Source organism: Oryx dammah, unplaced genomic scaffold (genome assembly GCF_014754425.2).
Source record: "Oryx dammah isolate SB20612 unplaced genomic scaffold, SCBI_Odam_1.1 HiC_scaffold_8, whole genome shotgun sequence".
NCBI classification, from domain to species: Eukaryota; Metazoa; Chordata; class Mammalia; order Artiodactyla; family Bovidae; genus Oryx; species Oryx dammah.
This window is the reverse complement of record NW_024070192.1, coordinates 35,669,150-35,690,135: the sequence shown is the minus strand read 5'-3', so window position 1 is coordinate 35,690,135 and position 20,986 is coordinate 35,669,150. Positions and strand designations below refer to the sequence as shown.

The following is a 20,986-nucleotide window of genomic DNA, read 5'->3' as shown; positions in this document are numbered from 1 at the left end:
TCGCTCGTGAATCTGACTCTTGCAGTGCGAAGAAGCTAAGTGACACGGGACCCTACCCACAGCTTCTGCTTGTCACCCGTGAGGTCTCTTCCTCCTCCTTGGGGCCATGGCTTATTCATCTCTCTAACCAGAGCATCTGGCCCTGTGCAGGGAAACCTGTAGGTGCCTATTAATGTTTGAATAAGTAGCTGCATTTATCACAACAGTCCTTGGCCCAGCCTTCGCCCGGAGGCTGTGGAATGAGCAGCAGTGCAGATTTTAGATCCGGTACCCGTATCAGCCATGTGCAAGGAGGTGAGCTGGGCCAATGAGATTCTTTCTGGGCGACTGAAGTCTAAAATGAGCAACAAAAAGGCATTACCAGGAGGAGCTGAGGTTTCAAGGGTGTGTGGGGAAATGGAAAAGCTGTGTGGACCCTCAATGTAAGGTTATGACCTTACAGGACGAGAAAGGAGACCCCAAAATGGTGGACGTGAAAGGGTTCTGTGGCCTGTAAAACGAACACAGGTGTCCATGTTCAATAAAGCTGACTGTAAGTCTTAGGCGTCGTTGCCAATCTACTTGTGTGACTATAAGAGGGAGAAGAACCTTTGTGTTCTTCTACAAGTTAATCACTAACGGGATGTTGCCTATAAGCTTAAATTACACATAATGGCCCATCTCTGGGACACTTGTCATCCAGGTAATGAACACTAAGCTAAAATACCTTTGTTTAGCTCACAAGGAAGCATCTTCCTGACCAGACCCATCTGTGAAAGACTGAAGGCAGGAAGAAATTCCTCCCGGAGTCTGGCCAGAACCAGGGCTTTACTCCCTCCTCTTTTAGTGTTAAAAGAAGCCTGAATCTAACTCAAGGAAGATGGTTCATAAGGACACAAGTCTGCCATCTTCTCAGGCTGCTGGCTTTCTGAATAAAGCCACATTCCTTGCCCCAACAAATTGTCGCTTGATTTATTGACCTATTATATGGCAAAGCAGTATGAGCAGCCAGTCTTTCTGCTCGTGGCCAGCCAGCTCTGGTTGGGGGATTTTGGGGGTAAGGCCCTAGCAGCTGCCCGGACCACTCGTTTGAGGATCTTCCCCTTAAAATTCCCTGAAGCTGCTCTGGCTGCCCCAGCTCTTAGCGGGTGGAGCAAGGAATCAACATCTCATGCAGTAGGTAAGTCACTCCATGTAACAACTGGGGATTTTATTTCTTCTCCATTTAGGGCTTCTTTCCTTTAGAATAAGACAGTTTGTATTTGAGTGGAGCGTGTGTATGTGTGTGTGTGTGTGTGCTCAGTCGTGTCTGAGCGACGCCATGGACTGTAGAGCCCACTTTGTAGAGCCCACTATAGGCTCCTCTTGTCCATGGAATTTTTCAGGCAAGAAGACTGGAGTGGGTTGCCATTTCCTGTTCCAGGGATCTTCCCGACCCAGGGACCAAACCCTCATCTCTTGCATCTCCTGCATTGGCAGGCGGACTCTTTACCACTAGCGCCACCTGGGAAGCACATTTGAGTAGGGCACCATGTTGGAAAGAGGATAAGAGGACATAGTTGATGGACTTTTATGAAATTTGTGTGAATTGGTTTGTTTATTTGGATGCTGACATTTGTGTGTGCTGTTTGTCTGTCTTGTATTTATGTCTTAAAGAAAAATGGGGAATGGGGAGTTCCATGGTGATCTAGTGGTTAGGATTTGATACTTTCACTGCTGTGGCCCAGTTCAGTCCCTTGTTGAGGAGCTGAAATCCTGAAAGCCATGTAGTGTGGCCAAAAAAAAAAAAAAAAGGGAAATATTTCAACTATGCCTGAAGAAAGTCCTCAGAGGCGTATTTTGGATAAGTGGTGTGATTACAGCTATGAAACCATGACTAAGAAGTTGAAAATGTATGGCCCCAGTACCTGCTAGGATCTCCACAAGGGGTTCATTATGTGGGGTTATCCTGGGACCCTGTGTACCATGTACTGCTGTCCTTGCTTTGTTAATTGCATCACGTGTGGTCTCCTATGTCATTGGTATCTGTTAAGCCCCAAGACCAGACTTGAGGGTTTATTTAGGGTTTTTGGTTTACCCTTTAGGTTTTGGTTTCATATTATTTTGGTGGCATTTCTCCAGTTACAGCCAAATCAGTTTTATGATATTTGAAACTTCTACTGATGTCGAATGGAGGAAAGGAATAGAAAAAGTCTATTCTTGTCTAAAAGTGGGACATTCCCAGGGCGAAGAGAAAGATTCCACTTGGTTCCTAAAAATCAGCAAAAGCCCTGCCCCAGAATTCAGTCTGGTTGGTTGATGCTAAGACAAAAAAGCATCCTTTGTATTGTTAAAGATGACCACCTGCTATATGGTTTTACAGCAGTTTTTGAATGGCTCCATAGCTATTCTGTGAAGAAGCAAGGGAAAATGACGAAATCCTCTTATGTTGTGTGGCTCAGTGGTAAAGAATTTGCCTGCCAATGCAGGAGACCTGGGTTTGATCCCTGGGTCGGGAAGATCCCCTGGAGAAGGAAATGGCAACCCACTCCGTTCCTCTTATATGCAAGCTCTTGTGCTAGTGCATCAGGGTGGGAAAATGTCAGACAGTTGTTGTTGTTCAGTTACTAAGTCATGTCAGAAACCCAAGGGTGGGACTTCCCTGTGGTTCAGTGGCTAAGACTCTGTGCTCCCAATGCAAGGGGCCTCAAGCTCCGATCCCTGGTCAGGATGCTAAATCCCACATGCTGCAACTAAGAGTTCAAATGCCCCAACTAAGACTCGGTGCAGCCAAATAAATATTTTTTCAAAAAAGAAAGAAACCCAAGGGCAGGGTGAGGGAATGTTGCTCCAACCTTTGGTCCAGCTGGCTGTCCCAGCAGCTGCCGCCTTGTTATGCCACTATATACACCCCTTCTGCCATCGCTTGCTCCTATTTGCCCCAATTCTAATTCCTGGGTCTGGGGCTCAGAAAGTGGTCAGACTGGCTCCTTTTCCTTATAGGGATCAATTGGAAAATCCTCTGTTAGTTCCCGAGGCACAGGGACCTGGTCTAGTATCAACAGCTAAGACTCAGCAGGGAACCCAATTTGGGCCAGACGCCACTCCCTGGCAGAGCAATTTGCCTTGCACGTTATCCCGCATTGACTGTGGGGAATTGTAATAAGGAAGAACCTTTTGTGTTGTTAGGTTAATCACTAAAGAAACATTGCCTGTAAGCTTAAATTATACATAATGGCCCTTCTCTGGGAACCCTGTCTCTTAGGTAATGAGCATTAAGCTAAAATACCTTTGTTTAGCTCACTGGAAACATCCTGACCAGGCCCACAGGTAAGTGGCTGCAGGAAGGGAGACATTAACACATCCCTTATAGAGTGTGGCTGGAACCAGGACTTGGCCACATCCCACCCCCCCAAAACCACTTAAATAGAAAAGAAACCTGACTTCTGATTCAGAGAAAATGGTTCATTGAGACACTAGTCCACCGTCTTCTCCATCTGCTGGCTTTCCAAATAAAGTTGCCCAACAACTTGTCTCTCGATTTATTGGCCTGTCATGTGGTAAGCAGCAGGAGCTTGGACTCAGTAACATGACCTTGGCCCTGACCTGGAGTCCTCTTTGATACGTTTAGGGCGATGGCAACTGCTTTGCTGTACTGGTGTGAGGCTTCCTACCCATAAGGAAACACACGGGAAATTTCTTAAAGCAGATTCCTGGCCCCTCCTCTGTGTCATCTTACTAAACTGGGATTCTTTGGGGATGGAGCCTAGGAAACTGCATTTTCAACAAGCATCTCCAGTGATTGATTAGGGTGGTCCAAGGAGATTTAGGAAAGCCTGAAAGGTGGGTTTTGAATGAGGTGGGGCAGACAGTAACTTTCAGATGTGGCCACAAGGTGGCAACAGAGAGATGGAAAACGGGGCTCTCTGTAGGTGCCCACCCAGACAGAGCTGCAGGTGCTCTGGGAGGAGGTGGGCCCTGTACTGTGGCACCGTCTCTTTTGCCATGTGGAGTTTGTTATTGCAGGCTAATCCCCTGTGGCTGCCTGTCTCATTACCGGATCTTTATGGACATTCTGCTTTCGCCGAACTCTGCTGGTGGAAACTGCATTTGTGTGACCTTGGCTGGGCTATGGGTGGTGCTGGGTGTAGCAGGCAAGGGATGTCACCTGTGCAGGGCAGCTGACTCAGAGGACGCCAGTGCAGTGTTGAAAGCAGGACCTTCCACACCCCCTCTGCCAGGTTGGTGCTTCCAGGTGTTCTTAAAGGACCTGCCCACCAGCATCGGGCCTGCTCCAGTCATGAGAGAATCCGGGCTGGGGCTGGACAGCTGGCCGAAGCCCAAGCAGAGAAGGCTGGGATGGGGTGGGGGCAGGGAACTCAGGATGGGGCAGCTGCCTCTGGAAGCAGCCAAGATGTCCCTGGCTGCAGTAGGGGCAGTCAGAGCCCGGAACTAACACCCTCCTCCCCCTCACTCATGCACCCTGGCCTGCCCCTGTCGGAGCCTGCCAAAGCTCAGAATAACCTGGGGGACCAGACAGCGGAATGGCAGGGGTTCTGCTCTGCGCCCTGCTCCTCTTGCAGCTCCTTGGTATGGGCCAGGGTCGAGGGAAGAGGTGGGACACCCACGCGCAGGACATGGACATAAAGGAACAGGACAAAGACCGACTGAGATGTAGACAGACATATTTGGTCCCCAGGCACAGTATCACTACTTCGGGAGACAGACATGGGAAAATATACAGCCTCAGAGACAGAGAAGCAAAGACCTGTAGACCCGGAGGCAGAGCAGAGCGGCTCCTCAGCCTCTCCATGTCCTGACCCTGCTGCTTCGCCCCATCCCCAGGCAGAGGTGAGGGGAAGAACGAGGAGCTGCGCCTTTACCACCACCTCTTCGACAACTATGACCCAGGACGCCGGCCAGTGCAGGAGCCCGAGGACACTGTCACCATCTCCCTCAAAGTCACCCTGACCAACCTCATCTCCCTGGTAAGATACCCGCACCGGCACCCAAGCGCTATCTCGGAGCCTAAAATCCCACTTCTGGCCCCAAGCTCTCAACTCTCTCCTAAAGCTCTCCCCCCATCATCTTCATCTCCCACCCGCAGAACGAGAAAGAAGAGACCCTCACCACCAGCGTCTGGATTGGAATCGTGAGTCGAGGCTGGGGAACAGCGTGAGATTTAGGGGACCCTTTTCTCCCAAACGCCTCACAGGCAGCGCGGCACACGTCCTTCCGTCCCCTCCCCCGCCCCTAGGACTGGCAAGATTATCGACTCAACTACAGCAAGGGCGACTTTGGGGGCGTAGAAACCCTGCGGGTCCCTTCAGAACTCGTATGGCTGCCAGAGATTGTGCTGGAAAACAAGTGAGGACCGGGCCAGACTGGAGCGAAGCCGAGGTCTGGGGAGGGGTGGGGGCTGGGCTGGACCTGGTTGCGGCAGGGGTGTTGCTTGGGGGGTGAGGGAGCCGCAGATCTGGGCCAACTCTCGGTTTCCTGGAGCCCACAGTATCGACGGCCAGTTCGGGGTGGCCTACGAGGCCAATGTGCTGGTCTCCGAGGGCGGCTACGTAAGCTGGTTGCCCCCGGCCATCTACCGCAGTACCTGCGCCGTGGAGGTCACCTACTTCCCTTTCGACTGGCAGAACTGCTCGCTTGTTTTCCGGTGGGAAGATTTATTCGCAGGCCCGGACAATTGAGGGATTAAGGGGTGGGGCCAGGTGCGCAGGGGCGGGGAGACCTCTAACCCGGGGCGGGGCTTTGTGCTGGAGGTGGGGCTAGGCATTCGAAGGAGATGGAGCGCTCTAGCGGATGAGAAGTAGCGGTGGAAACCCAGGCTTGGAGGCGGGGCCTGGGTGACCGGGTGGAGCGTGATTCCCCTGCCAGAACCCAGCTTCCAGGGCGGGGCCTGAGGCCCGGGTCCCAGCCTCTGGGGTCGGGGTCCGGATCCTGGCTCTGCAGCTCCCAGACGTACAATGCTGAAGAGGTGGAGTTTGTCTTTGCGGTGGACGACGAGGGCGAGACCATCAGCAAGATCGATATCGACACTGAGGCCTATACTGGTTAGGCCCCCCTCCTGCTCCGAAAAACCCGCTTCTAGACGTGTCCCGAGAGGGGACTTGCACAGTGGGGCTGCCCTGGGCCCTCGATGCTGGGAATGACTTTGACAACCCTGCTTTAACTTGAGCCTTCCCTGAAATCATTCTTGATTGTCGGCCTAGTACTCCTTCCTCCATTGTGGTGGTTCCGTAAGCTCCCTGGGAACGCCCCTTTCTGACCCAATTACCAGTCCACCTGCCCTAGCCCAGATGGCTTTCATCCTCTCCTCGCCTGGAATTGCAGGCCCCCCCACCGTCAGATGTGGGGACGGAGAGCAGAGGAGGGCGCCACATTCCCCGAGAGCCAGCTGACCGCGCCTCCCGTCCCGCAGAGAACGGCGAGTGGGCCATCGACTTCTGCCCCGGGGTGATCCGCCGCCACGACGGTGACTCTCCGGGTGGCCCAGGGGAAACTGACGTCATCTACTCGCTCATTATTCGTCGGAAGCCGCTATTCTACGTTATTAACATCATCGTGCCCTGCGTGCTCATCTCGGGCCTGGTGCTGCTCGCCTACTTCCTGCCCGCGCAGGGTATGGAGTCGCCCAGACCCCAAACCCGGGCCCCCTCCTGGGGGGCGGGGCCTGTCCTCACCAGGCACTCCCTCCAGCCGGCGGCCAGAAATGCACCGTTTCCATCAACGTCCTGCTCGCCCAGACCGTCTTCTTGTTCCTGATTGCCCAGAAAACCCCCGAGACATCTCTGAGCGTGCCGCTGTTGGGCAGGTGAGGGGCGGAGAGGATCCCGGCAGTGGCTACGCGGGGCGTGGCTAGCGTGAAGGGCGGGGCCAGGCGAGCACGGGGCGGGGCCAGGGGGTCTCGGTGGAGAGGTCAGGGCCAATACCTAAGGACTCCGAGTAGCCTTAACTATATGGTCCCCACCTGGACTTTATTTGGACGTGGGGCAGGGCTGGGATCGTAGTGGGTTCGTCGGTCCCCCGTCCTCTGCAGTGCTGCTGGACGCCAACTTGAGGTCTCCGGAGTATCTCTGCTGGGGGTGGGCCGGCTCAGTGCCACCCAGCCGGGACGCCTCTGGCCCCCAACTCTCCCCTCATCTTGAACTCACCGGTTCCCCAGGGGTTCCGAGGTCCAGCTGGCGTTGCCACTGTTGCAGGAATGAGGCGGATCCCTGTAGATCTCGTCCACACAGGCACAGCCAGGCCCCCTGGAGCAGGAGCCGGGCGCTCGCGCCTGCTGCAGCCCCCACTTGCAGAGCCCCCTGCCCCGCGGCCTGGGCTACCCGGGCCAGGGCTCCACCCGGATCCCCAGCGTCTGGGCCCGGACTAGGGCCGCCGTCTAGTCGCCGTAGCTCCTGCTGCACCCACAGGGCTGAGATCTGTAGAGGGGATACAGAAGTTGGTGGGAATGCAGAGGTCTCTGATCCTCGATCCCCTTCCCCGACTCCCTCCTCTGCGCCCCCCCGCCCGGCGCCCCACCTCTAACAAGGTGGCCCCGAAGTTCACTACGCTGGCCGCGGCTTCTCTTATCACTAGCCCCAGGGTGGGCTTCTGGGCAGGCAGGTTCTCCGGCTCTCGAGGCTCCAGGGACTTCAGTTCTCTGAACCTCTGCTCCAGATATTCATGGGCTGCGGCCGCAACGAGCTCCAGGGAAGACAGAAGCGGGGGCTGGAGGGCCACCTGGAAAGGCACAGGGGCAGCGGGGTCATCGGGACATAGGGCAGAGGTCACCGGGGGGGCGCTGGAAACCTTCCCAGAGCGTCTCCAGGTGCACCCCTTACGGGTATCCGTGTAGGCGCACCTCCGTGGAGCTGTGGAAGTGGTAGACCCACAGCAGGGTTTCCAGGGAACTGGGGGTCCCCTTCATGGTTGCCACTGGCCGTGCGAGGGCGGGGGGAAAGACCGGGCCGGGGGGCGGACCGTCTGGCCCCGCCATGAGGAGCTGCTCCACGCCTGCGGAGAGGTGCGTTTGTGAGGTCAGAGGACCTGTGGCCTCTCTGTGGCTCGTGGGCAGCGGGGAGGCTGTGACATCACGAACTCTGGGCTCCTCAGGTACCTCATTTTCGTCATGGTGGTTGCCACACTCATTGTCATGAATTGCGTCATCGTGCTCAACGTGTCATTGCGGACGCCCACCACTCACGCCGTGTCCCCGCGGCTGCGCCACGTAAGCACCAGGTGGATTGGCTTGGGGCAGGAGGTGGGGCTTCAAGCTAACGTCGCCCCGCCCACCCCAGGTGTTGCTGGAGCTGCTGCCTCAGCTCCTGGGCTCCGGCGCGCACCCCGAGATCCCCCGGGCTGCCTCGCCCCCAAGGCGGGCGTCGTCCCTGGGCCTCCTGCTCCGCGCGGAGGAACTGATACTGAAAAAGCCGAGGAGCGAACTCGTATTTGAGCAGCAGAGGCACCGGCACGGAACCTGGACCTGTGAGTGGACTAGCCCGAGTGGGCCAAGGGGGGCGCCTTCAAGGGCGAGGCTCTTGATCACCCACCCCGGGTCGCCCCCACCAGCTACCCTCTGCCAGAACCTGGGCGCTGCCGCCCCCGAGATCCGCTGCTGTGTGGATGCCGTGAACTTTGTGGCTTCAAGCACGCGGGACCAGGAAGCCACTGGCGAGGTGGGGAGGGAGCACCGAGGTGGGGTGGGGCGCTGGGGGCCCTCGCCATCCCTGACTCTTGCGCAGCTGGCTCCTGCAGCTTTTAGGGACTCAATTTGTGCCCACCCCTTCCCCAGGAGGTGTCCGACTGGGTGCGCATGGGGAAGGCCCTTGACAGCATCTGCTTCTGGGCCGCTCTGGTGCTCTTCCTCGTGGGCTCCAGCCTCATCTTCCTTGGGGCCTACTTCAACCGAGTGCCCCAGCTGCCCTACCCACCGTGTATGTAGACCTGAGGCCACAGCCACACCGACAAGAATTCCCACCCATCTCCAGGAGGATATTTGAAAAACACCTTGCTACCACTGCTTTATTACTATCCGTTCCCACTGCCAATGATAAATCTGTACTCAGCTTCACAAGGAGTCATGTGTGTGCACATGTGTGGGTCCGGCCACCTGGCTGGCATCAGAAAGAGCTGCAGATGGTGCAGGCAGTCTCTCGCATGTCAACCCTCCAGAAAGCAAGAACCACTCTCACTTCCGTCTTCCTGACCTCCCAGTTTTTCTTGGGCCCCAGTCCCATGTGATCCTCTAGCCCTGTGAGCCTCTCAGAGGCTAAACAGGAGAGACCCCGTTTGCAACACTTGCACATCGAGAAGCTGAAGCCAGGCACCTCTGTGGTCTGGCCAGGCTGGAGTGGCTAGGAACCAAATGGTCCCAGCTCAAGGTCCACAGGTTTAAGGCTGAGGATGCCTGGGCCTCCCCTTAGTTGTTTCTTGTAGGTTCTTAGCCCAGCACTGCCCATCCGCCCCATCTCCACCAAGACTCAGGGACTGCAGATTCCCAACCCCTCCATCCCAGCCATGTCGGTGGGCCCTGGCTAGAACCCGGGATGATGAGAGAAAACAGAGTAACCTAGGTCCTGAAGTGGTGGGAGCTGGTTGAATTGTCTTTATTAACAAACGAGATCTCCAAGGCCACTACATTGAGGAGGGGTGGGGGCAGGGAGGGGGCGGGCTACTTGCTGCTCACACTATATACAGATGCAAGCAAGGGAGGGAGAGGGTGAGAGCTCCCTGCTCCCCGCTCCACCGGGGAAGGGCAGAGGCTAGAAGAGATGGGGGTTGTAAAGGGGTAAATGTTTTGGCTGGCGGGGTCCCCCCTCCATTCCCTGGGGTTTGGGGGGAGGGTAATCATTAAAGTGCTTTCAGAAAATGAGGAAATGGTCCCTGCCCCTGGAGTGGCTGGTGACCCCCCCTAAAACCTAGGGCCCAGTGACCCCCCCCAGGGTCTGGTACATTCAAGGGGGGAGCCGGCTCCCCTGACGTGCAAATGATGGGGCCCAGGGCCCTGCCAAGTCAGCAGCAGTGGGGTATGGGGTCCAAGCCCCAAGCACTCTCCTTGTAAGTGGAGAAAGGGGGGTGGGGCTAGGCCCACTCAGTTCCTGGTAAGGGGAAGCTGTGCCTCTCCCTGGAAGTTGGGACAGGCACAGTTTTGGGGAGAGAACATGTTGGGGCAGAGGATGGTCACGTGATCACAAAAGCATCAGGGGTCAGAGGTCACGTTCCCAGCAGGCTCCAGTGAATCAAACCAGTAAAAGCAAAAGCCCAGGGAGGGAAGAGAAGGGTGGACCAGGGAGTCTGGCTGTGGGGGGTGAGCTGGTCCACAGAGGCCAGCCCAGCCCAGGGTCCCGTCACCAGTTCATGATGCAGTTACGGTTCAAGGTCATGAAGTAAACTTGGCTGCTGCCCCCGGAGCGGACCGAGGCGAAAAATACCTGGGTGGGGAGGAGAAGAAGTCACCAGGGTGAGTGGGGCAGCCAAGGTGGAGGTGCCTCAGTTAACTGAGAGGAGGGAGAAACTGCAGGATTTAGTCCCGCAGAGTGCCCCCATCCCCTTCCAAAAGGCAGGACCATGTGGCATGAAGGAGCCCAGACTTCTTAGAGATTGAAGGTGAGGGAAGGGCAGGCTGCCTCTCAGGAAGACCTATAACCACCCCTCCCCCAGCTCTGCCCAGGCGCCCAGGTAGGGGTGGGGATGGGGCCCACGCTGTGCAGGAGCCTGGGCGGCTTATCACTCCCACCTTGTCGTTCCGCTCACACAGGAACTTGAGCCTCTGGGCTCGTTTGTGCATGAAGACCCCATCCAGGTGGCCCGTCTCCACAGAGCGGATCTCAATGGCTTTCTCTCCCCAGCCCATGATCTGGTTGGAGCAGATGTAGGCTGGGGGGGGAGCAGAGAGGGGTGGTGGGCTGCAGCCCGGCGGGCTCGGGGACACAGGCCAGGGGGGCAGGCCCCTCACTCACCCACAGAGGTGGGCATCTCTCCCCACTGCAGCACCACGTCCTTGATGATCCGGCCGTACGTGTTGACGTAGACGCCCTCGTCCTCGTAGCACAGCAGCATCTCCATGCCGTCCGTGTTGGGGAGGAAGATGATGGCGTGGGGCGTGATCTGGCTCTGGATCTGGGGAGGAGAAAGTGGGTGGGAGGCCCCAAGGCTGGGCCCAGGCTGGGGGCCCCACTCTGCCTGCAGCCCTGCCAAGCTTACATGCACAGGGATGTAGATGTCGTAGCTGTTCCCCGAGTCCACATCCACAGCGTGGAAGCCGGCGCTGGAGCCATAGATGACCTTGAGCCGCTGGCCCTCCTCTACGGTCAGGTCCACCAGCAGAGGGCGGTGCGGGAGGTCAGCGAAGGACTGGGGGGGAGAAGGGGCTCAGGGAATGTGGGCAGAGGAGCCAGACCTTGGACCAGTGATGGAAGTTGAGGCTTGAGTTACCTTGAAAGCCATGAATTTGTGGTAAGGTTTGGGGGCCCAGGCATACACCTCCACAGAGTTCTTCAGGGCGATGACCAGGAACTTGATGCGTTCGTATTTCACTAGGGGCAGGAAAAGGGGGGATGCAGGCGCTTCCCTGCTTGGGCTGCAGCCCCTCCCCTGAGTCTGTCTACACCCCCAACTGCAGGCCCCCCCATCTCTGGCCTTCAAGGCTTTCTCAGCCCAGGACCCCGTCTCTTTCTCTCTTCTCATAAACAAATGTGCCCTGGCCACTGTGTTGTGACCTCCTCACCCACTCGGTAGTGCCCGCAGCCCTCCATGTCCCCCACAGTGGTCCAGCCTTGCTTTTTCTCCACTTCCGGATCATTGTGCAGAATCTTGTTCCGGAGCCAGGACAGGTAATACACCCGCAGTTTGTTCCTTTTCCCTGAGGAACAGAGAACCCTCGCTGGAGGCCCAGCCTCCACTTCCCCACCATCCTGTGTGGACCTCAAGGGGTGAGAAAGTGGGGGGCCCATCTTCCAGTTCCTGTCCTGGGGCAGCCCTCCCCTCGGCACTGAGCCCTCCTCCTGGCCACCGCCTTCCCCCCAACCTGAGATGGTGATGAGCAAGTTGAGTCCCTCCAGCACGTCCATCTGCTGGAAGCGCCGCCGCCCAATGAGTCCATACACCTTGCCTTGCCCGCTGCGGTCCAGCAGCATCAGCCCGTTCTCCGTGCCCACCAGTAGGTTGACCCCTGCAAGAGGAGCCCTTGGGCAGATGAGAGGCAGAGCCAGGCCCTCGCCTGACCAGGAGCACGGGGGCACACCAGGCCCCTCTTTTCCTTCCCCACCTTGGCTTACCCCAAAGGGCCGCACAGAGGATCTCAGAATTGAACCGCTTCTTGTACTTCCGAATCTCGGGGGTTTCGCTGTGGGCCCGGGTGTTGGTGGGGTTCACATTGACCACAGAGCCTTTCCTCACATCGTACTGTAGCTGATCGAGCCGACTGCCCTCTCCACCCACCAGGGCTGCGGGAGGAGGAGAGGAGAAGGGAGTGGGCTGAGTCCTGTCACTCTGTCTCACTGTATCCCACGCTCCAGGATACTCCGAACCAAAAGGAAAGACTAGGGAATGGACCAGGTGCCTGGAGGAGTCTACACAGGGCCAGAAGGCCTGGCAAAGCCCTCGCTCCCTCATGCAGGTCCCTGAGTCACCTCTGAGCATTCTGCCCTGCCTTGAGTCAAGGCGGCCCCAGAAGCCCTTACTGCCTTCGCGCCAGGGCAGGTGCGGGCCATAGGGGAGGCTGTGAGCACTCAATGAAGCCTGTCATCAGAGGCCACCTGACCCCTCCCCAGGCCTCCTGTCTCACCTGTAATGGGAATGGTGTCCCCACTGCCTCCGGGCTGGTAGATCCCCAGGTCCACAAACATTGTGAACGAGCTCTTGCCGGGGGCTTTTACCAGCCCACGAGACTGGTACTGTGGAGTGAGGGTGGCAGTGAGGCAAACATGCCAGACCCCAGCCCGGGCCCACCCCTCCTGTTGCACCCTGGCCAACCAGCTCCCAGGGCTTCCCCTTGCCGACCACAGTGCCCCAGCGCCCCTGGGCCTCTTGTCCATGGCCAGTGACCTCCTCTCGCCCCATGGAGCCACCTCCACCCACTTACGTCACTGCCTCCATCCTTCAAGGGGGGGCTTTGACCTTTGCTGCTCTCAGTGGGCGAGTGGCTGGGCTGGACCACGTCTGGCAGGTTTGTGTAGCCGTTGCTGTCGGCGTGCAGCAGGCTGCGCTCCTCCTCAGGGGTCTAAAGGAACAAAGGGAAGGGGGCCAGTGCTGGGGCCGAGGAGGGGCAGGGCAGGCTGGAGCAGAACGGGAGAGGAAGGGTACTCACTCGCTGGACCACCATGGTGCCACCCCCGTAGGGGGTCTGGGGCCCGGCTATCTCCTCCACGTCGTGGACCACCATGGTGCTGACGCTGTCTGTGTCTCCATCGCTGCTATGGAGAGAGGAAGGTCAGGAGGCCCTCCGGGCCCTGCCTGTCACCCAAGTGCCACAGGGAGCCGAGGCACGGGCACCTGCAGTGTCTGCTGGCACCCAGCAGCTCCTGCCCCACAGTGGGGGAGTGCTGGCTGTCCTGAAGAGGCGCTCATCTCACAGGACAGTGAAGGACAGCAGGGGACACCAGCCCCCAGGCCTGTATCCCATTCTCTACGGAAGGGTAGGAAGAACCGGCTGGCAGTGACAGCCAAGGCCCCACAGCAGCTCCGGGATGGGAACTGCTTTCCCTCAAACTTGACCCAACACCCCCTCCCCCAGCACCTGTCTCTCAGGCGCCTCTGGCAGGGACGTGCCCCTGCCCCGGGCACCCCCATACCGGGCCCCAGGGGCGTCTCTGCTCCCCTCTGACGGCTCGCCATTGCTCTCCTCTTCCTCATCCTCGCTGCTCTCCACCTCCTCGCTGGACGACGAGTAGTCCATGGCCTTCTTGGGAGGCCGGGGGGCCTCGTCCAGGGTCCGCTCTTTCAGCAAGACGAAATCCTGCAGGGGAGGAGCTGCGTGAGGCGAGGAGGCAGGGGTGCTGCGGAGGCCGGAGAAAGGCAGGGAACAGGAGGGGCTGCCCGCGGCCCTGCTCACTAACCTCACCAATGGCTCGCTTATAGCTCTGGGAAGGGCCGCGGGGGAAGAAGGGCAGCCAGGAGGAGGCAGGAGAGAGGGTAATAAAGGTTAGTAACTGGGAAGGGCCACCCTGTTAGCCCACAGACCCTCCGGCCTCAGACTAATGATGGCCCTGCCCCTGGCGCCCAGCTCTCTGGGGCTCCAGAGGCTCCACAGTGGCCCCCAGGTCCCAAACCATGAGAAGACGGGAGGGGGCCACCTGATGACTTACTGCGGGCCGGCCTGGCCGCGAGCGGTGGTCATCAGGCTTGGCTTTGTTTCCAGGGGAGAGCACAGGGGAGCTGTCCAGTTTGGAGGAGGCTAGATGTGGCAGGGTGGGGGAGAAAGGAGGTCACTGACACTGGCCTAGGGTCTGGCCTCACGTCCAGCCTGGTAACCACGCTGCCCAGTCCAGAGCTGCCAAAGGTGTGGTCCACCCTGGGGAGACTGACCCCGGAGCTGGGCTCACATACCTCCCACCCGGTTCCGCTCCAGCGAGCCAGCTTGCGGGAGGTGCCCGTGAGAGGCCGGGAGGACGCTGTCTGAGCGTTCCCAGCCAGGGTCGCTCCTCCTGAGGTCGGGGTTACTGTGGGAGGGGCGGAGGCAGGGTCAGGGCAACGGGGTATCCGCGCCCCGGGAGGCTGAGCTGCACCGCAGAGGGAGCCATCACCAGGAGGGACAGGTGGCAGAAGTGAAGGTGGGAGGGAGCAGGGGGGGGACAGCTCCATTACCTACAGGCGTTGGGCGGGCCGGGGGGCGGAGCGGGGGGCCCTGGAGGCTTGGGGCTGCCCCGCTCTGCCCGCCTTTGCAGATAGATTTGCCAGGCGGAGTTGCTGCGAGGTCTGTGGAGGGAGCACAGGGTGCCGGGGCGGGGCGGGGCGGGGGCTGAGGTGACTGGGGCGGGGCTCGCCCACCCCTAAGTGGGCAACCTGGCACACTGCCCTCTGCCACCCGCCCCAAGCCCTAGGCTGCCACCCGCCCCCAGCCAGGCGTTACCTAGCACGGACCGCCTGCGCTGGCCGGGACCCTCCGGCCCCACTGGTGTTAAGGGCAGTGGCGATTGATGAGGTCCTCTGAGGCACCTGAGGAGGGAAGGAAGGGGTCAGGGCTCCGTGACAGCACAACAGACACCAGGCCCCTCTTAAGAGACCCTGGAAGGGGCGCCCCCCCACCGTGATGGAGAAGCAGACTTAGGTTGGGGAAGCTGATGATCTCTGTCCAAGGTTCATGAGCGGGGGAGACAGCAGAGCTGGGATCTGGCCAGCAAGTCTGCCCCTGGTGCTCCCTGAACCCCAGGGGCCTCTTCTGCTCCCACACACGCCATGGAATCACCTGGACACACTCGCATGCCGGCCCGCCCACCAGACATTAGGGTGACCCCTGCGGGATGGGCCAGGCCGGACTCCTTACCCTTCTATTCCCTCCAGACACCCAAGCTCGTGTCCACCTCGCCCGCTGACCACTCCCGCTCTATCCCCCCAATTTCTCTGCCCTCTTCTGGCTCTGCAAGGCTGCCCTTACCTTTGGAGGGGCCTCATTATCAGGCCGGACCCAGGCTGGGGGGTTCGGGCTGGGGCCAGGCCCTTCGGAAGTGGGGTCTGAGTTCTGCCGGATGACAGCTCCTCGGGCACTCGGCGTGGCGGTGGGTGCGGGCACAGCGGGGTCAGGGTCATGGGAGGCGGGGAAGGCAGCCAGGTTTCGGGTGGGTTGGTCCTGCAGGGACTGGGAGCGGGGTACAGGCGCTGCATATGGCTTCAGTGGGACCCGGTGTGCCACCAGGCTCTGCGGGGAGAGACCAGGGAGGGTGGGCCGCCTGCTCTGTGGCACGCCCCCACCTGGGAGCTGGGGCCTGGGCAGGGAGGAAGGGGCAGGTCAAGCCTCTGAGTTCCAACTATCCATCGGAAGGGGCTCCTGGAGCCCAAGAACAGGTAAGACAGAGAGAGAGACGTGTGCCTGTCTCTGCCCGCAGGTCCTGAGGTCTGTGCCCCCTGGCTCTGGGCATGAGCATGTGTGTATACACGCAAGGCACCCCCCACCCCCGTATCTGTGTGTGAAGACAGGAACAGGGAGAGACTCACCTTGTGGGGTCCCTCCTGGGGCTCCACCGGCCTCTGCATAGGAGGAGTTTGGGAAAGGGGTCCTGGGGGCCCGGGGGAGGCCTGGGGGACGGGGGGCTCAGGCCCTGTGCTGCCTGGCTTGCTCTTGGCCAAGGGAGAGTTCTGCTGTTTGTTCATCCTTGTTCTCTCTTCCACCTGTGATGCGACAGGACGCCAAGCACGATGGCTTTTGTCCTGTTCTCAAGTCACGTCCGGACCTCTCCAGCACCGCCCAGACGCAATGCCTGCCCTTTGCCCTCCCGAGGGCCTCCCACGCGCAATGACTGAGTCTTAGACAGCACAGGAGGCACTGAGTACCTCTCGGGCCCAGGCTGGCTTGTCGGCAGGGTTGACGCCCCGACCGTAGTGATACAGGGGCTTCCGGTCCCCGGGCAGGATCTGCTGCTGTTTCTGAAGCTGCTGCTGCTGCTGCTGCTGCTGCAGGGACTTGAGGTAGGCATGCTCCTGCTGCAGCTGCCTCTGCAGGCGCTCGGACTGCCGTTGCTCCTCCAGCTGCTTCCGCTTGTATTCCTGGGCCCAAGTGTAGGGAGAGAGGGCTCAGCAGGGTGGACCCTGGAAGCCAGAGCAGGCACGCCCTTGCTCTCCTCCAACTGCCTAGAGAGGAGAGGTCTCTTCCCTTGATGCCCGGGTGACCCCTTCCCCTGAAGTGCTCCCGTCCCACTGCGGTGGAGATGCTCTGAACGCGCGTCTTCCCAGGGGAAGCTGGGGACCCCGTTACCAGCAGCAGGGCCTGTTCCTGGAGCAGCTGTTGCTGAAGGATCTCGAGCTGTCGCTGCTCCTCCTCTAGCCTGTGACGGATATACTCCTGGGGGGCGGGGTGGGGGGCAGAGGGCAGGGAGAGAGGGAGAGGCGGGGGAGGGTGGGGGGCAGCAGCGGCGGCGAAGGAGTTGGAGGATGGGGTCAGCGGGGTGAGGATGAGGAGGAGGCCGAGGTGGGGGGTGGGGGAGAGTAAGAGAGAGGCCAGGGTGGGATGAGCCCCACGGAGGCAGGGAATGAGGGGGACACCGGGGCGGAGGCCCCATGAGGGAAGGTGCAGGGGGCAGGAGTCAGGGCGGGGGGCAAAGAGATGGGGAATGAAGGCACAGAGACAGGAGGAGGGCAGGGAGCCGGGGTGGGGGGTTGAAGGGTGGGAGAAAACAGAGAGAGAGAGTGAAGCTGGAAAAGATAGGAGGAATTCCGGGGGAGGGAGAGAAGGGGAAGGGGCCTGGGGGGCAGGGCAGGCAGGCAGCAGGAGCAGGAGGGGAGGCCAGGGTGGGAAGGGGTGAGGCCGGTGTGCACTGGGGGCGCTGTACCTGCTCCCGCTCGGCCTGCCGTCGCTCCTCCTCCCGCCGCAGGGCCTGCATGTCCTCCAGCCGCCGCTGCTGCTCCTTCTCCTGCAGCTTCCGCTGCTCCCGCTCCCGCCGCTGTTGCTGCAGGCGAGGGGACAGGCAGCCTGAAGGACCACAGCAGACCCCGGGCAGCACTGCACGCGGAAGCAGGGACCCACCTCAGCCCGCTTCTGTCCCTCCTGGGCTAGGCTCCATCTCGTTGGGGATGGTGGTGAGAGCGGGTGGCTTCAACTTGCTTCTACAAACCTACCTACCCTCACACGAGAGCCCACAGGGGCCTGGCTCGGGAGGAGCTGCTGTCTAAATGGCTGTGGGCTTGGGATGGGAGCTGCCAAGAGGAGGGGGCCTAATTGGATAAAACCGTCCGCTATCCATTCCGTCACCAAACAGACAAAACCGAGTCCACAACAGTGTCCCCCATGTCCCAGCTACTGGCCTCTCAAATGAACCCTAACAGTCAAAGGGAGTGGGCTGCAGTGGCAGCTTTCAGCCACAAGAGGGGACCAGGTGCCTGTGCACAGAAATATGACTTAGCAAGGGACCCTGGGCAACATCAGTAGGCCAGGTCCCATTCACTTAATAACTTTCACAATCTTTCTGCCAAAAAATAAATAAATAAAAGGAGGAAAGAAAGAAAGAGCACAAGCCCTAAAGATACATCAGGCCTTCTCCAGGAAACACCTTGGTAGACAGATTTTGGTTACTCTGCTACCTGAAAGCCATATTTATTAATAATAATTTGTACTAGGCTCTCTTGAGCAGCCTTTCTTGAAAATTATTTTTCGCTCAATGAAGACAGGGGCCCACTTTGGGGAGCAGTACACAGGCAGTGTGGAGGCTTCCACCTATCTCCTGCTGCTTGAAAATGAAAGTCACTCAGTTGTGTTCAACTCTGTGACCCCATGGACTAAACAGTCCATGGAATTCTCCAGGCCAGAATACTGGAGTGGGTAGCCTATCCCTTCTCCAGGGCATCTTCCCGACCCAGGAATTGAACCGGGTCCTCCTGCATTGCAGGTGGATTCTCTATCAACTGAGCTATCAGGGAAGCCTACTGCTTAGATAACTTTTAAATTAAGCTCAGCCCTCCATGAACTTTGGATCATGTAATTATTTCAACGAAAATCCCATCATTTAAGGCAAAATTTTAACCAATCTATAATGTCTCTTCTTCCTCACCGTGCCCCCTGCAAAATAAATACCTTTATACACACATACAAAGTATTTTTTAAACTGGGATTTTAAAAACTGCAGCTACTTAAAAATAAGATTCTCTATTCATTAAAATTAATTTCTGCCATCCACCTCCAATTAGTGCGCTGGACAAGCTTGTAGGAAGCAAATCTAAGTCCCAACAACCATAAGTAAAAGGAGGGCCTTTCAAGGGATCTTATTCACCTACAGACTGGGCACCTGCTGGAGGGACAGGTGCCCAGGACATGGAGGGGTTTGAGCAGAGACCCTCAGCCTCCCCGGGTCTGAAGGGAAACAGAGCAGGCAAACCTCAGAGCTGAGGTTTACATACAGACACGAGGAAGGCGAGACAGTGGCTTTTTGGAAAACTCCGCTCTGAAGGGATGCTGAGGATACCACCACCCACAGTGGGGTGGTGGGTGCCTTAGGGGCCCCTCAGAGAGGACAGAGCCCTTCCCTGCAAGTCTGAAGGCGGGGGGCTGGCCCCCTTCGCTCCCTCTTCTTCATGTTGCCCTAAGCGCACCGGCGCACCAGCAGTGGGACCAGGACCTGGTCAGGTCAGGCCTTTCCAGGAGGACCCGCCCCTCGACGTGCCCCGCCCCCACACCTCCTCAACCCGCCGCCGCTCCTCCTTCTGCTCCTCGATGCGCCGCTGGCGCTGGTGCAGGAGGTGTTTGATGTGCGCCTCCGGGTCTCGCTGTTGCTGCTGCTGCAGCTGCTGCTGCTGCTGCTTTAAAGCCTCCGAGTTGCTCTTGTTCTCCTGCTGGAGCCTGAGGAATTCCCGGCGGAGGGTCGACTCCCCCGGCACGTTCATGATGGAGCTGGGCAAGATAGTACACGGGAGTATCCGGGTCAGAAGCCACCCTCCCCGCTGGGAGCCCTGAACACGTGCTTCTGCAAACCAGACGAGACCTGTCCCCCCTCTGCCCCGCCTTGGGCCCGCACTCCTTCAACACCCCAGCCTGCAGCCCTGAGTTCCCTCCAGCTCCTGCATTTGTTCCGTTCGGTCTCAGCACACGGGGCTTCCGTCCCATGGGTCCACCTATCTGTGTCCACCACCTCCAGGCTGAGTCCCCAAGCCAAGGGCCACTGTTGTCCCTCGGACGGTGACGGTCCCCCACCTCCGCCTGCCAGGCCCACCTTGGCTCCCCTTCCTCTCCGTGGCTGTCGTCCTCCTCTTCGCTGCCGCTGTATTCGTATTCCGTCTCCTCTGCAGGGGGTAGATCACTGCTGTTTCTTCACCCAGTGCCCCAGACCCCACCCTGAGCTAGGGAAACCTTAGATGGGGATAACCAGGAAGGTCTGACTGGATGGCACGCCTCCTTGGAGCAATGGGGGTGACAGCGGGTCCCAGGTTTGGGCCTTGACAGAGATGGGGATAGGACCCCACGGTGGGCGGGATGTGGGTGCGAGGTGTCCGCGCATTCACACATGCCCGTGAGCAGTTCTAGACCTCCCCACCTAAGGTGGAAAAAGCCCTCTGGGGTTGGACGTTTGGGAAAGAAGATCTCCTTGGACAGGGAGAGCTGGGCCTGGAAGGGGGCCTGAGGGCGAGCCAGGGCTGGTGAAGAGAAGCAGGCGCGGCAGACCCTCCCTGCCTCCCCGCCCACTGACCTTTCTCGCCTCGCTTCTTCCGGGATCTGTCGATGTGGTCCTTGAGCTGGATGCGGACCTGCCGCTCGGTGGGCTGGTCGCGGATGAAAGGGAACTTGAGCAGCTGCTCGGTGGGTGGGCGGCTCAGGTAAGCCTTGATGAGACACGTGTCAATGAAGTCAATGAACTTCTTAGACCTGGAGAGGATGGTGGCTCATGTCGGAAAGGGGGTGGTTCCAGGAAGAAGGGGGGATTCGTTCATCCAAAAGTCACCCACTTACCTCCCATCTCCCCATGTCCCCCACACCAGGTGCTCCCCACCCACCCCCTCTTCTGCAGTGCAGACCCAGGCCTGGGGGTAGGGGGTAAGGTGGAGGCCTTGTTTGGGGGGGCCTCCTTGCTAAACTCCAATCCCCCGAGACCTACCATTTCTTGGACTTGAGCCTGGGTGGTGGGTTCCGGGGGATGAGGAAGAGGGCTCGCATGGGGTGCATGTCACACAGAGCTGGAACACAGAAGAGGCACCATCAGCTGGTCTCACAGGCCTCCCATGACCCCACCTCCTCCCTACAGCTCCTTCTGGGCCCTCCCTTTGCTCCCAAACCCTGCACTTACGGGGGGCTCCCTCTGCCATCTCGATGGCTGTGATTCCTAGAGACCAAATGTCACTCTGCAGAGGCACAAAAAGAGGAACAGGTGAACGCTGCTGACCACTAACTCCCCTCTCCCAC

At 58.9% G+C, this 20,986-nt stretch overlaps 3 protein-coding genes across 29 annotated transcripts in view; 1 reads left to right on the top strand and 2 right to left on the bottom strand.

Moving 5' to 3' along the window:
- The first annotated feature begins 935 nt into the window (after nucleotides 1–935).
- On the top strand, nucleotides 936–9,024 carry CHRNE (cholinergic receptor nicotinic epsilon subunit). Of its 7 annotated transcripts, none has more exons than XM_040243633.1 (12): nucleotides 939–1,159; nucleotides 4,804–4,946; nucleotides 5,066–5,110; nucleotides 5,216–5,325; nucleotides 5,468–5,623; nucleotides 5,920–6,020; nucleotides 6,389–6,589; nucleotides 6,667–6,781; nucleotides 8,065–8,179; nucleotides 8,250–8,436; nucleotides 8,521–8,627; nucleotides 8,744–9,024. In XM_040243633.1, the coding sequence occupies exons 1-12, from the start codon at nucleotides 967–969 to the stop codon at nucleotides 8,891–8,893; spliced, it is 1,623 nt and encodes a 540-aa protein (XP_040099567.1). In that variant the 5' UTR covers nucleotides 939–966; the 3' UTR covers nucleotides 8,894–9,024. The 7 variants fall into 7 exon arrangements, with proteins under 7 accessions (XP_040099566.1, XP_040099562.1, XP_040099567.1 ...); XM_040243634.1 differs by lacking the exon at nucleotides 939–1,159 and adding an exon at nucleotides 4,438–4,548; XM_040243632.1 differs by having other exon boundaries at nucleotides 936–1,159; nucleotides 8,250–8,627.
- On the bottom strand, nucleotides 6,926–7,879 carry CUNH17orf107 (chromosome unknown C17orf107 homolog). Its single transcript, XM_040243635.1, has 3 exons — nucleotides 7,814–7,879; nucleotides 7,492–7,692; nucleotides 6,926–7,391 (listed from the first exon to the last, which is right to left on the bottom strand). The coding sequence occupies exons 1-3, from the start codon at nucleotides 7,877–7,879 to the stop codon at nucleotides 7,107–7,109; spliced, it is 552 nt and encodes a 183-aa protein (XP_040099569.1). The 3' UTR covers nucleotides 6,926–7,106.
- A 509-nt stretch (nucleotides 9,025–9,533) lies between the features above and the next one.
- MINK1 (misshapen like kinase 1) overlaps nucleotides 9,534–20,986 on the bottom strand; it is a 46,473-nt gene continuing 35,020 nt past the window's right edge. The window contains exons 8-34 of one of the 21 annotated variants that reach the window (XM_040243614.1): nucleotides 20,871–20,925; nucleotides 20,682–20,760; nucleotides 20,277–20,452; nucleotides 19,803–19,872; nucleotides 19,270–19,483; nucleotides 17,433–17,549; nucleotides 16,859–16,945; nucleotides 16,438–16,650; nucleotides 16,102–16,275; nucleotides 15,545–15,805; nucleotides 15,020–15,105; nucleotides 14,755–14,865; nucleotides 14,497–14,609; nucleotides 14,256–14,344; nucleotides 14,007–14,030; nucleotides 13,743–13,906; nucleotides 13,259–13,364; nucleotides 13,034–13,171; nucleotides 12,737–12,845; nucleotides 12,228–12,395; nucleotides 11,978–12,121; nucleotides 11,678–11,812; nucleotides 11,386–11,486; nucleotides 11,155–11,304; nucleotides 10,911–11,070; nucleotides 10,688–10,827; nucleotides 9,534–10,382 (exon numbers count right to left, since the gene is read on the bottom strand). In XM_040243614.1, the coding sequence (XP_040099548.1) occupies nucleotides 10,299–10,382; nucleotides 10,688–10,827; nucleotides 10,911–11,070; nucleotides 11,155–11,304; nucleotides 11,386–11,486; nucleotides 11,678–11,812; nucleotides 11,978–12,121; nucleotides 12,228–12,395; nucleotides 12,737–12,845; nucleotides 13,034–13,171; nucleotides 13,259–13,364; nucleotides 13,743–13,906; nucleotides 14,007–14,030; nucleotides 14,256–14,344; nucleotides 14,497–14,609; nucleotides 14,755–14,865; nucleotides 15,020–15,105; nucleotides 15,545–15,805; nucleotides 16,102–16,275; nucleotides 16,438–16,650; nucleotides 16,859–16,945; nucleotides 17,433–17,549; nucleotides 19,270–19,483; nucleotides 19,803–19,872; nucleotides 20,277–20,452; nucleotides 20,682–20,760; nucleotides 20,871–20,925 (3,468 nt within the window). In that variant the 3' untranslated portion in view covers nucleotides 9,534–10,298. Of the gene's footprint in view, nucleotides 10,383–10,687; nucleotides 11,071–11,154; nucleotides 11,305–11,385; nucleotides 11,487–11,677; nucleotides 12,136–12,227; nucleotides 12,396–12,736; nucleotides 12,846–13,033; nucleotides 13,172–13,258; nucleotides 13,365–13,742; nucleotides 13,907–14,006; nucleotides 14,031–14,255; nucleotides 14,345–14,496; nucleotides 14,610–14,754; nucleotides 14,866–15,019; nucleotides 15,106–15,544; nucleotides 15,806–16,101; nucleotides 16,276–16,437; nucleotides 16,651–16,858; nucleotides 16,946–17,432; nucleotides 17,550–19,269; nucleotides 19,484–19,802; nucleotides 19,873–20,276; nucleotides 20,453–20,681; nucleotides 20,761–20,870; nucleotides 20,926–20,986 lie in introns of all 21 variants that reach the window. The other 20 variants (XM_040243615.1, XR_005721593.1, XM_040243606.1 and 17 more) reach the window with 20 other exon arrangements.